We start from the raw sequence: 14249 nt of genomic DNA, 5'->3' as shown, positions 1-14249 counted from the left end.
ACAGTCAGTAAACACCCACATACCAGATTTTGGCTGCTCAATTAAATACAGTCTAGATAATATTTTGACGAATAATACTGCCATTTTTAATGATGAAACATCTCTGAAACTAGAATAATGTTAGGTTTAATGGTGTCATAAGTGATTAAAACAGCATATCGAAGCAGTAATGCTTGGATTACTTAGGAGGACTTTCGGTGGTATTGAGAAACCAAACATCTAAATTCAATGTAGAACTATTTAAAAACTGCTTATCTTAAGAAGCAATCGAATAATAAAGGTGAATATGCTGTTATTTTTCAATATAATGTGATAATTATTCTGATGGCAAATTTCATGGGCAATGTAACAACTTTGTCCCACTGTGACACTGCACTTAAACTAGCAGTTAACACCACGGATAGTCCTCTTACTGAATTTGGGATGTCATGACACTGAGCGGAGATTGTAGACTGAATAAAATGCTACTTGTATCCAACTGTATGTTTCAAAGCAGTAGACCTGGAAGTGAGTTGTCTTTTTGCTTTCAGTCATAGATACTACATGCATCTGTAATTTTGAATAGAAAAGATGAGGAAATATTTTGAAAAATATTGAGGAAAGAGTTTTCATAAGAAATAAGTAAATTATTAGGAATATCGCCTCAATGTTTGCCATTTGAATCATTGGAAATTTACTATTTTATGGAATTTAGCAAGTTGTCTTCAAGTTATGTTTTAACTCATGAACAAGAGTCAGACAAAGCTTTCTGTTAGCTTGCAAGTAACAATCAGTTTCCCTTACTAGGAGATCTTATATGCAAAACACTTAAAAAACTATCTTAAGAATGTCTTCATTTACACTAGCAAGTAAATAGGTACAGGTTAATTTATCAAAAGTTACAATGATTTAAACAAAATGATTACAACAAAATGATTTAAAACAACAGTTTTCTCTTCACAGTTTGTTGTTATGGAATCCTAAAATTAAAACTTTAAATTTAGTATCCTTAATATTTTGGCAATGTACTCAAAACAAATGCATATTTTTTTAATTAAAAAAGGTAAGATCGGAAATGGACAAGTATCTAGCCCCACTGATTCCACCAGCTTCAACAGTTCTTGACCAGAAGAAATATCGAAGAGAAAGTGCCTCAGTGGTAGATGAGTTTTTTGAGGAGCAGATAACATCACCATACAGTTTGAATATCAACCTGATCCTGCCTGATATCACCCACTTGAGAACAGGCCTTTACAGACCGACAAAGCAAGCTCTCCCACAAGTCAAGACAGAGCCAGTCACTAACTTCACCCAGTCATGCACATCCACTACGACGCATGCCCTCCCTGAATTCACCAGTGTGTTCAGTGTGCCACAGTCTGTTCCTGTGAATAATATCTTCATCAAGCAGGAAGCCTCTTCCCCTGAGCTACAACTACCTGTCAGTTCACATCAGCCCCAACTGTATCAGATGCCAATTAACACAGATGTTGTCAACATGCCTTTGAGCTCTACCCAGTCACTTGGCAACACCACAGTTATTCACAGTTGTAACAATGTTACCATGTCAACAGGCATGGCTGGAGCAACCAGCCTGTCTACCCAGTCGGCAATTAAACACTTTCAGCCTGTTGTATCATCGCCAAACAACTTTGTTGTGCCAGCTCAGTTTTATCAGCAGCAAACTTCATATCTGCCGCCATCGCCTCCAAATTCCCAACCTGGTAGCCCAGAAAACCAGCCTGACCTTATCAATACACTCTCACCACCTCCATCATATGCTGCATCAGTAGCATCAAAGATTGTTCATCATCCACAAATGCATAGTCTTCAGACCACCATGCAGGCCTGTCAACCTGGCTTCCAGACAACAAAATACAGTCGACGTAACAACCCTGAGTTGGAGAAGAGACGGATTCATCATTGTGACTTCCCAGGTATGAATGCTTGCTTAATTTAAGAATTATAAGTACATAATCTAACAAAAATAATAAGTGATTTTAATTTCACTGCCATGATATTTCTCATATCCCTTTCTCATATAATGCAGAAGAAGCCATTCTGGTAATCTCATCTGCACTATCTCTCAAAATGAGCAATTCACTTTGGTCCATTTTCTTGCCTTGTCCTAGTAACTCAGTCTGTTAATCCATTTTACATACTTGTCTCACTCTCTTTTGAATGTTTCCATTGAATTTGCCTCCACCAAGCAAGATGGATTCCTGACCTTAATGACTCACTGCATGAAGAAGTTTTTTCTTGTGTCACTTTTGCTTCTTTTGCCAATTACTTTTAATCCATGCCATCTTATTTGCAATCAGTTCAAGTCTGGGAATCTAGTCTCCTGATCTACCCTGTACAGACCCGTCATAGTAAATTTGTCAATGATGTTCACATCAAGAATGGATAATTTTTAAATAAAGTCACAGAATAGGAATAAATTATTGCTGCAATTTTTGCTTTATCAACTCCCTGGAGGCAGTGAAGTTAATTGTAGCAGCCTCACCTTTGCTCTCAGACTAGATACCTGTTCAGACTGGTGAATGTATCTGCAGTCCTCGTGGTCTATGTAGCTCAGTTTTAAATTGCTGAAGGCATTTATTATGGTCCAGTTTTGTTGCCAAGTTTTATGGCAATAATTGACATTTTGCAAGTGAGCGAGATTAACTTGCTTGCAGTCCTCTTTACCAAGATGATAGATGAGCTTGTTAGCTGGTCAACCAACTTGCTTCATCCGTTTGGTATACAGAGGTCTTAGATAATTAAAAGACTTGGAGCAGCAAACCTCTTGGAGCATGTTTGTGATGTTGACCTGCTAATCTGCTCTGTCTTATTAAATCCATTGCTCAAAAGGCACGATGGCTCAGTGATTAACACTGCTGTCTTATAGTGCCAGGGACCGGGGTTTGATTCTAGCTTTGGGTGACTGCACGGAGTTTGCATGTTCTACCTGTGTCTGTGTGGCTTTTCTCCAGGTGCTCCGGTTTCCTCCTACAGTCCAAAGATGTGCAGCTTAGGTGAATTTGCTGTGCTAAATTGCCTGTGTTGTTCAGGGATGTGTGCATTAGTCAGGAGTAAATGTAGAGCAATGGGGAATGGGTCTGGGTGAATTATGCTTTGGAGGGTCAGTGTGGATTTGTTAGGCTGAAGGGCCTATTTCCACACCATAGGTAAAGAACACTGGGAAATCTATATATTGTAGTTGGTTAAAAACTAACATAAATGAGCAGATGTAATTATTCATCAATTTAATGCTGCACATCAATGACTGGCCTTATGTTTATTTTCTAAAGAGCATGTAGAATCTATGGCTAAATCTGATACCTGATTTTTCAACTGTATAAAGAGATTCAGAAGCTGAAATACCCTGGACCATACAATTCTAAAGATATTTAAATGACCTGAAAATAATCCTACTTACAGAATTTGAAGAGACTGATTTTCTAAGTATCTCAGCAGCTTCATTTTGAGTGGATCCTTACTAATATAATTTACTTATATTAGTAAATATAAGATGTTTTTTGTATAAACTAAGAAGGGCAGATTATAAATCTGCAAAGAAAAATAAGCCACGTTTTAACTGAGATGTATCCAATGTATTATTTTGTAGGCTGCACCAAAGTTTACACAAAGAGTTCTCATTTGAAAGCGCATCAAAGGACCCACACAGGTATGCTGGTTTCCTTGAATATCATTTTAAGCCATTAAAGCAATCATATAGTTAATGCAATATATCATATTGAACAACTCACTGTTTAAGGATGTGACCATAGAATTGGATCAAGTCTAGCACATTACAGGATTGAGTAATATAGTGCATGCTTCTTCTATAAATACAAGCACCAACAGTTGAATATTATATAACAGTTGCTTGTACAATCACAACTGAATTCATTGTCAGATTGATGGTTTTAAAAATTCTCACAGGTCCTCAATTCTGCTGCATTTCCAAATTAAAGAAAAGGAAGAATTAGAAGACGTTGAAAGTTGATTCTTTTTCTTACTTTCTTTCCATTTCCCGTTATTTTACTGAGGCTCCTCAACCTTGATGAAATATGATTCCACTTCTCTCAGATTCTACCCAAAGCTCAACAGTTTTGTGGACACAAGAAAACTAGTTTACTGTGGAGTTTTAGCAATAATGTAGAACACACTTAGCCATGGAATCCCAAATAAAAAATAAATATAAAATGAACTTTCATCAGATTTATCACCAGAAAGGGAGTATTCATGTCAAAGTGTACAGATTTCCAAAAAGATTACTTCAGGTGGAACCTTAGAGATCTCAGCAATGTGGGCTGTGGCAAGATTTGTGCCAGAATCACATGAAAATTCCAGCAAGCATCTCGCTGTACCTTTCATGCAGTTGCCAAACAGCAAGGCAGGCAACAGCACATGGCCAGTAATGTAGTTTATTAAACACCTTGGCTCAAGGTGTTTACTACTTCATTAATATTCAGATTCATATCTGACAAAATCTGCTGAGCAAGTGAGACATTGAGAATTCTCAACATGGCAGTCAAAGCCGTTTTCAGTTTGCTGTGTGCTTCGAACCACTTCCATGTTGATGCCAGGTGTGCAACTTGTCAGTCTCATTCCACAGACTCCAACCATATGCACCTGCCATTCTTTGACATCGGCATCTGACATGTTTCCTGAGAATTCCTAGAAGCTGCATCATCTCCTCTCCACTCACAATAGGCTTCTGCACTTTATGCTGTAACGGCAACTGTCATTGTAATGCTGCAGCAAAGGCACTCTGCACTCAGGGAGACATTCCTGTGTGCTCATGGACTTAACCAAGGTGTAAATCTGATCCAAATTATAAATCTAATCTGATCACTTGCTCTCATAGTGCTCATTCAGTGTGGAACACAAGTGCAACCAATAAGAGTGTATGGAAAGTTGCATTTCTATTGTTCCTTTTAATCTCTAAATAAGTCATCCTTTGCAGTCTTACTCTTGCCTCCTTACTAAATGGATGCAACACAATGTCTCTTAATCTCGAGAGCCTCAAGATATTTGACTCCTTGCTCATTCAAAGTGAAAATGTGTGGCGCTGGTAAAACACAGTAAGTCAAGCAGCATCCGAAGAACTTTTTGGGCATAAGCCCTTCACCAGGAATGTTCTCTGAAGGGCTTAAGCCCGAAACATTGAATCTCCTACTCCTCAGATGCTGCCTGACCTGCTGTGCTTTTCCAGTGCAACACAGTTTGACTCTGATCTCCAGCATCTGTATCCCTCATTTTCCCCCTGATCATTCAGTATTTTTTCACCCCTACATTCTTATGTTTTTCTTACAAAAAAGGACTAAGTCTAGTATTACCTAACCACTTGTTGATATATTTAACTTATTTTCAACTAAGCTGATTTTTGGGACTATTAACCTTGACCCTTTAGGTAGGTTTCTCAATTTTTTAAATGTTCAGAGCACACACAATGACCTGCCAAGAAAATGGTTGTTCCAAGATAAGCTTTATTTAATGTTTTGCTTTCTGTCAATATCCCAACCAATATTATGACAAACAAGAAGATAGCCAATGGCTGCAGAATAGAAAATGTCTTTATTTAAAGTTAGGTCAATAGTCTTTCAACAGCCATGGCAAGATGACATTTTTCTCATTGTTATAGAAACCAAAAGTCATCAACCAAGATTATCCACAAAGCATATTTGAAACTTTACTGTTTTGTATTGGAGTGTTTTCATTAGCATTAAAGCACAGCACCTAATCCTTTGCCTGCATCAGCCATCAAAAGTCTCCACATGTCCTAGCTTGCTCTTTTGCATCAAGTACGATGCTAGATAAATAAAACCACCCAGTACACACTAATCAACCGCCAACCCGCATGACTGACACAGCAGATCCCGAGCAAGTTATTTAAACCTTGTATCATGGCCAATAACGACAATCCAAGCATGTACGTAAAATCAGCTTCAAGAAGAAATACAATATCCATTGAATGTGTTTAGAAATATAGTGGAAAGTTATGAAAGCAAGTCAAAAAGGGTGAGAGAGGATTTATGAGGATGAAATTGTATCATACACTATTTTGCAGGTTAGAAATTTTGATTAGTGAATTCAATGAGAACTTAATATTCATAAACATTTTTGTTATTTGCACAAATGCACACACGTAAAGAGAAGGGCACGTAAATTTTACATTGAGTTCTTCAGTTGGAATTTCTGTTCTTATACTGGCAATTCTTCTTTTGGTTGCAAAACTATACATTGTCTCCTATCAATTGTAGGAATTACCTGTGTTGCATCACTACAATCTAAACTCATTATTAACACGATTCCCTCCAATGCTATATTGAGGTGGCAGCTTTGATAATCATTCATTTATAAAAACGTGTTGTTAATAATATTGTCATGTTTCATTCTTTCTGATTGTTAGTCATGTTAACACTGACCATGTGATTAGCATCAATCAGACTAGAAAGACAAACCAAGAAATTATCCATGTTTACCTGTCAGCTGCATGTTCAATCTGTACATCTAATCAAGAAGCATTGAAAGAGGTGGCTGCTTTCAATAACTTATCCATTAGATCAATCTATCTAATGCCATTTGCCAGTCCCATTCCCATTTTTGAACTGTTCCATGCATTACTTAGATCCAGGCCACTTCTCACAATCACATCTACCTATTTTTTTGTGAATCCTTTATTCATTCATGGGATGTGAAGGTTGCTGGCAAGACCAGTGATTATTGCCCATTAACAGTTGTCCTTTTGACAATGGCGGTGAATTACCTTCTTAAACTGCTCACGTCCACATGGTAAAAGTACTACTGCAGTACTGTTAAATAGGAATTTCCAAAATATTGACCTAGCAATTATAAGGCAAATCAGCTAGTATGTGACATGGAGGGAAGCTCACTGGTGGTGTTCTGATATCCATGCTGTCCTTGTCCTACTAGCTGATAAAGGTCTAGGGTTTTGGAAATGCTGTTGAAAAGACCTTGGACAAATTTACAATAGCAGATTATGTAAATGGTACACACTGTGTCCACTATACTGTGAATAGTAAGCGGCATTGCCATGAGTGTATTTATTAATTATAATACAGTTTAATGATACTCATAGAAACTAGCTGAAAATGTGTTGCTGGTCAAAGCACAGCAGGCCAGGCAGCATCTCAGGAATAATTCCTGATGAAGGGCTTATGCTCGAAACGTCGAATTCTCTATTCCTGAGATGCTGCCTGGCCTGCTGTGCTTTGACCAGCAACACATTTTCAGCTGTGATCTCCAGCATCTGCAGACCTCATTTTTTACTCATAGAAACTATACTGCAGTACTTAATATTGTGCAATTCAGAGAACTAGGTCATTTACTACAGGTTGGCAAGTAAATCATTCATCAGCCCATTTAGGTGAAAGAGACAGTTTCTCAATCCAATTGGTCACTCTGTTGTTATTTTACATTCCAATGCTCTTATCCCTACTTTGGTTACAGCCTTATAAATAAAGGAGTGATTATCCATGATGCAAAATGGCCAGGGGCTTTTGCTGCACCTGTTCCTGCTGCTGGCCTACACCACCTGTTCATGCAGGTTCCTAGCAGGAGATAACAGCACCAGCAGCAGCAGCAATGAGGTAGAAGTGAGGTGAGTGTGGCAAAGGAATGGCAGCTAAGGAGTCACTAGAAAAGAGAGGAAGCTACTCTTCACCAGCCCCAGCATCTATTACCCCCTTCCAGAGATCTGGTCCACACCTTGGACGGAAACTTGAGGCAGACTTTGCTGCTTTCTCTTGCCTCATAATTATATAGAGGATTACTTCACACTCTTTACACCACCTAGAGTTAGTATTTAGGGCATTCACAACCTGTAAATAAAGAGGTAAAAGCACCTCCCTATTCAAAAATTACAATTGCAACCTCAAAATGTTGTCCTGTCTCCTCCATACAGCAACTATGGTAAAATTAAACAGCTGTCATGGGCAGTACTGAGCAAGAAAGCCACTATGGAGGGATCAAGTGTTCAAGTGGCCCTGCATATGCATATGCTGTCTTTTATGAATACTTCCTCCTAAACATTAGGGAAGTTTAAAATCCAGAAAATCAAGGTTCTGATAACCATCTTTAAATGTCTCTACTATGCTTTTGTTTTGACCTGCTTTGCAATGCAGTGAAAACTCTCCACAATGTAAAAAGCAATGAACATAAAACACAAGCAGCATTACACGTTTCTCGACAATGCACTATGAATGTGACGGAGGTATGTATACAAGGAAAACATTTTACTCAATCTGACACAACAGGCAAATTAATTCTTTGCCATGCGGTATTTCAGTTCAACCTACTGAATTATAGCACAAATGTTCTTAACTCCATATTTGGCAATGGAGAGATTGCCTTGCTCTCATAGTTTTGATAAATCAGGACATTGTGTCAAACAATGCGCTATTTAGAATAACCTGAAGCACATATAAGCGCATGGTCAGCTTCAGGTTGCAGATTCTGTGCTGGAGTAATAATCAAGTCCATTTTAGTTCTGATGCAAGTATCTGATACCATGTAAAAAAAGGACAAGTTTCACTGCAGAGGTTCCAGAAGGTTGCATTGATTAAAACAGTAAATTCTAATGCAGTCTATCAAAATACACTTCTTCAGTGTGCTGTTGAAATATGTTTGGAAAACCTGCTAAACCAGATTTCTTTTACCTCATTCATGCTATTTCAGGCAATGCTGTAATGTCAATGAACTGTTGACACTAAGGAAACAGGAGCTGATGTGCTTTGTAGAAACCCCCACTCACCTGGGAATAGGGGCCCTGATTACCTCACATTCATTCTGTTTTTACTTGTCTCAGTGCACTACATTGTTCTTGTCACACAGATGTTTAAAAAGAAACTTGCTCAGAAAATTGATCACAAGCCAGTAAGCAAACTAATGAACTAATGGTGCATTGGGGTAGAAACTGCTTTCACAATACCTCAGGTTATTTTCTGATAATCCCTCATCAATCAATGGGAAGTGGGAAATCTGCAGAGAGTAGCAGCAATTGCAGCAAACCTGAAAACACACCTCAAGTGTGCTTGTGTTAGTGGGGAGGGGATGGAAGTAGGGAGAGCAAATCCCTCTTAGGAAATTTTAGATGTGCACAATTTTCATTGCTCATGCAGTGTTCTGTTTGTTGTAAAACAAAGTGAAAGGTGAGATTTTAATGGGGGAAGGTTTCTGCACGGTTAACCCTGAATAAGAACTGTAAGAACAGGAGTTATGGATTAGTTCATAGCCCTGGAATTAGGAAACCACCTTTCTCAATTAAAATGAATTCATACAAACAAAAATGTTAGCAACACACAGCTCAGTCAGTATCAGCAAATCATAAACCTTTACAGAATAGAAAGACATGCAGTCTGTCTTTGTTTATGATGGTTCTTTAAAAAGCAGGTATGCTTGGTTCACCATTCTTGCTTTTTAGTCATATTTTAAATTCTTGATTTTCTAGTACTTATCCAACTCCACTTTAAAATGATTTATGTGATCAGTTTTTGTGGTGAGAATATAGTTACACATTCCTGCTTCAGACGTGGCAAAATTGTAGGACAGGTATTTTACAGCATCAGGAAAGCTGGTGAGGTTATAAGGGCATGAGAGAAAACACACATACAATCACACACGTGATGGACAATACAATTGAACAGATCCCATCAAGGTATTAGAGAAACAGACCTTTGTTGGGTGGAAGGTTCAACTTTTGTTTTAAAAAAAGCAGTACTCAAGCTCCAACAGCATCCAATCCACAATTAAATATTGGTTCAGGGCTACAAGAGAAATATATTAGTACACACATTAGAAAAGGAAAAGGAAAAATTTGCGAACATTTGAGCAAAAGCATATAATCAATGTGTTAGCTGAATGATTTTTTTTCTTTACAGGTACACATACTTTTAATTTCCTTTTAAATTCACAAAGGGGTCACATTGTCAGGATGAAAACAGGTGTTGAGTGGGTGCTGTGCTAATAACTTACACTTAATGGATAGTCTGGTACTAGCCTGCAATTTGGTGACTAATTAATGATTACCATGATTTAAATAGACCTGGAGACATTGCAACAGACTCTTGCCAGTTCTGAAGCCCATAAGAAATGGGAATGGGACTAGGCCATTGGGCCTTTCAAGCCATTTTGCCATTCAACAGGATTGTTGCTGATCTGACATTCCTCACAACTATATTCCTGTGTTTTCCTTGATTCTGCCTATTTCAGATTTAAATATACACACTGACTCTTCCCCATAGCTCTCCATGGCAAAGAGTTCCAAAGACACTCAACCCTTAGAAGAGATTCCTCTTCATCTCAGTCTTAGGTTGGTGCCCTTTTATTCTGAGACCATACTGTTTGGTCTGAGGCTTTCCCATGAGGGAAGACATCCTCTCTGCAGTTACTGTGACAAGCCCTTTAAGAATCTGATATGTTTCAATGAGATTACCTTTCTTTTAAACTTCAGTGAGTTGAATCCCAACCTGTTTAGCCTTTGCTCATAAAACAAGCCTTCCAAGAGGGACTCTTGTGGTGCAGTAGTAGTGTCCCCATCCCTGAACCAGGAGACCTAGGTTCAAGTCCCACCTACTCCAGAGGTGTGTAAAAACACCTCTGAACAGGTGGATTTGAAACATAGATTAATAAAAAAGACCATGAGTCCATCAGGGGGTCATCTTAGTGAACCTTCTTTGAACTGCCTCAAATGAAATAATATCATTTCTTAAATAAGGGACTAAGTCAACTCAGAATTACTTGTTGTGAATGGAATTTAGCTTCCATCTACTCATACGACCACTGAAAGTATGGAATATTGTGCCTGATGCACAACAAAATGTTGCAGGTTGGTAGTAAAGAAGGTCCTGTACCTAGAAAAGGAGATGGTGAAAGGAACCCTCTCTCTCCCCTGTAGCAGATATTACTGTTGCATTTGCCCTCATCTCATTCCATTCTGCCTCCAAAACATGAGTGTTATGCAAAATTACTGTCATCAAACATTCCCTTTCTCTTGGTGACTTCTTTAAGTTCTCTGATAAGATAAAGTAGAATGGTATTATTCAGGTGAAGTCCTGTTAGAGTTTCCGGGAAGAATATTGGGAAATGTTGACAAAATGTTCTGAGACTCTCCCAAAGTGTGTCAAAGTTCTTCTTCAATGGCCGAGTAACATTTTAAAAATTGAAAACTGAAGATGGCTGTAAGTAATCCCTGAAATTCTGAACAGCAACCTGCTTTCTCTTGTTTGAAGGCCACTGTTGGGGAGGGTATTATTTGAAGTAATGGACTCTAGAGGGTTCTGTGGGAAAGCTGCCTATATGATCATTAAGTCTCAGTTTGACAATTAAATTACCAAGCTGCAATTTGAATGATCTTCTTAGCAGATGGCCTTGGAACACACTTTAACCTCTTTACCAAGATGGCGCCTTGCACTAAAAGAGGCCTGACTCAATATGGAACTCAATGCTCTATTTTGATGAACTCAAAGTCTCTTTAGCACTTTTAATATGTTAAATTGCTGGTATATATATGTAGACTCGCAGTGTGCTTTTCAACTTCTGTGTTGCCAGACAACTTCAGATTACTGCCAACTTTCTCAAGATCCCTATGATTGCCTGCACTCCTCCCTCCAGATCCAAACTCCCAGCTGATTCCTTCAAACAACAGTGAATTGTTTGGTGCTCTCCGCTTGTTAGCAGTATATTTATCAAAACAGACTTCAAAATTGCTTGGGCCTCGTGCCCTTTTTTATATTAGTGACTAAGTGTCAAACATAATGGCTCAGTAAAGAAGTTTACAGCCGATACAAAAATTAACCCTATGGTTGGTGTTGGGATGGAAAGGTTTAGACTGCAGTAAGATATGCTTCGATCAGTTGATAAGAAAATTGCAAAATAGATTTCAATCTAGAAAAGTGAGAGATAATATGTTTTGGGAACTGCAGCAAGGCAAGGGAATGCAGAACAAATATAAAGTTATTGGTTAGTTTAAAGGAGCAGTGGATTGTGTGTCACAGTGTGCTAAAGTAGCAGGACAACTCAATAAGGTAGCTATTGTATATGGCATAGTTTCCTTTATTAACCAAGGCATAGCAGAGAAGTTATGGAACTGTACAAAAAGAACTTGTTAGACCGCTGCTTAAGTTCTGCATATAGTTCTGGTCACGTTACAAGGAAGATTGATGTATGACAGAAAATGCAAAGGAGATTTGCAAGGTCATTGCCAGAGTCGAAAAGTTATGAGGATAAATTGGGGTTGACTTTGGAACAGAAGAGAGTGAGATTGAGATGTATAAAATCATTCGGGGATCAAAATAATGGGAAAGTCTACTTACATTAATGGAGGGGTATAATAAACAGAATGTAAAGATTTAAATTAATTAGTGCAAGGGAGAGTTAAAGAAGCATCCCACTCAGACTACTCCCATCCCTGTAACACTGCATTTCCCATGGCTAATCAACCTAGGCTGGTTAAATAAGGGACCAAGTCAACTCAGAATTACTTGTTGTGAATGGAATTTAGCTTCCACCCACCCATACCACCACTGAAAGTATGGAATATTGTGCCTGATGCACAACAAAATGTTGCAGGATGGCAGTAAGGAAGGTCCGATACACTATCCCTAGACACTATGGGGCTGGCCAATCCACCTAACCCACACTTCTGTGGGAGGAAATGAGAACACCCAGAGGAAACCCATGCAGACACAGAGAGAATGTGCAAACACCACCCAGATAGTCACCTGAGGGTGGAAATGAACCTGCATCCCTGGTGCTGTGAGGCAGCAGTGCTGAATACTGAGCCACTGTGCCACCCTAAGACTGGTGGAGACAGAAACTCTCAGCATACTTAAAAGTTATGTGGGTTTCCAATTGATGAGTTACAGACTTATTGCAGGAAGGTTAGATTAGGTTTGCTGCTTATTTGTCGACTGACACAGACACGATGCGCCAAATTACCTTCTTCTGTGTTACAAATTTTTTGTTAGGTTTCTGTGATGTGCGTGCATAAATGTAGATGCAACTCATGGTAAAATGTTTACACAAGTTGCTATATTTCCACCAATAAACAGACTTATATACTCTCTGATTACAAGACTAGTTATTATAGTACTACATGTGCAGTGTGCAAAACTAGTTTCATGCACATGCAGATGCGAAGACAATGCATTTTATGCACTACACTGAAAATATCACATTAACACATTGAAATATTTTTATGACCCATATTAATTTCAGATATAATATCCATTGTTAATGAAATAGAAGCTGTGCAATGTAACACAGAGCATTATTTTCCTTTCTGGAACTTAGCCTCCATGGAGTTTTGGCTGTCATTATTAATGGCCCATTGCCAGAAATTTTAAGTTGAAAACTTAACATTTTAAAGAAATTATACATACACAAGCTTGGAAAAAAATAATCCTATTGCACCCTTGCTTTGAATTTTGTTTCACAATATTAGCAGGTTAAATTCAAAGTAAAAGGTTAGTCACATTTAATTAAGAATCCACTTTTCATTTTTGTGATAACTCAAGGGAAAGTAGAATTATTATTAATAGGTATTAATGGTATTCTGGAGGCATAAATGCTAATACTGCTGTTAAATAGTTAATCAATTTACACCTTAAAGAATCAGTAATTGTACAGATAATAGTCAAATTCCAAATACTTTCTTTTATGACTTTTTATGATTTTGTCTGCAGGGAACAGTTAGTGTTATCCAGTGATCTGTTAGACTCAACATCTATGAAGACCTATCAAAGGTGCCAAAAGCCCTAATTAACCTAAAGAATTCTCAGGTGAATGGGAAATTGCTAATGGTTTTTGGGCACCTAATGAAGCCTTCATGAAACCTCTCAAAATCAGTGAACAGCTCTTTATCGTATTCAGAGAACATGACTTGAGAAACAAAAGCTGAATCCCATTCTTTTTGCAATACTTTTTCCTTTAGATTTGGTTTTGCCCTAAAGAATCAAGACAACCAAGAATGCAGCGTTCAAACAGATCCTACTGCAATTAGAAAATTGTTTAGTTTGACAGTTCCTATTATGCTATCATAGTGTTATTTGCACTGATGATCATCATTCGATTTGTTTTTGCCTCATGAGTACATGATTTGTGAGGTACAACACCAGGGCTGGAATCTTATTTAATGGAATCTTGATTCAACGATTCATGGAAAGTTAGATTCTCGACTTTTAAAAAAATCAGAATTACTTTGCTGTTATTAGGCAATTGTTGTGCTTGTCTAGTAAAGCATAGAGGGGAGAGGATGCATG

General features: G+C 38.1%; 1 protein-coding gene across 1 annotated transcript in view; it reads left to right on the top strand.

Annotated features, from left to right (window-relative positions):
- The window catches only part of klf5l (Kruppel like factor 5 like), a 65367-nt gene that overhangs the window by 26058 nt on the left and 25060 nt on the right, over nt 1-14249 (top strand). Inside the window, exons 3-4 of the mRNA XM_060832722.1 lie at nt 1043-1916; nt 3590-3649. Coding sequence (XP_060688705.1) covers nt 1043-1916; nt 3590-3649 — 934 coding nt within the window. The remainder of the gene's footprint in view (nt 1-1042; nt 1917-3589; nt 3650-14249) is intronic.

The sequence above is a fragment of the Hemiscyllium ocellatum genome, chromosome 11 (assembly GCF_020745735.1).
Source record: "Hemiscyllium ocellatum isolate sHemOce1 chromosome 11, sHemOce1.pat.X.cur, whole genome shotgun sequence".
Taxonomy (NCBI): Eukaryota; Metazoa; Chordata; class Chondrichthyes; order Orectolobiformes; family Hemiscylliidae; genus Hemiscyllium; species Hemiscyllium ocellatum.
Note: the sequence above shows the minus strand (reverse complement) of the source record. Positions and strands in the feature narration are given on the sequence as shown.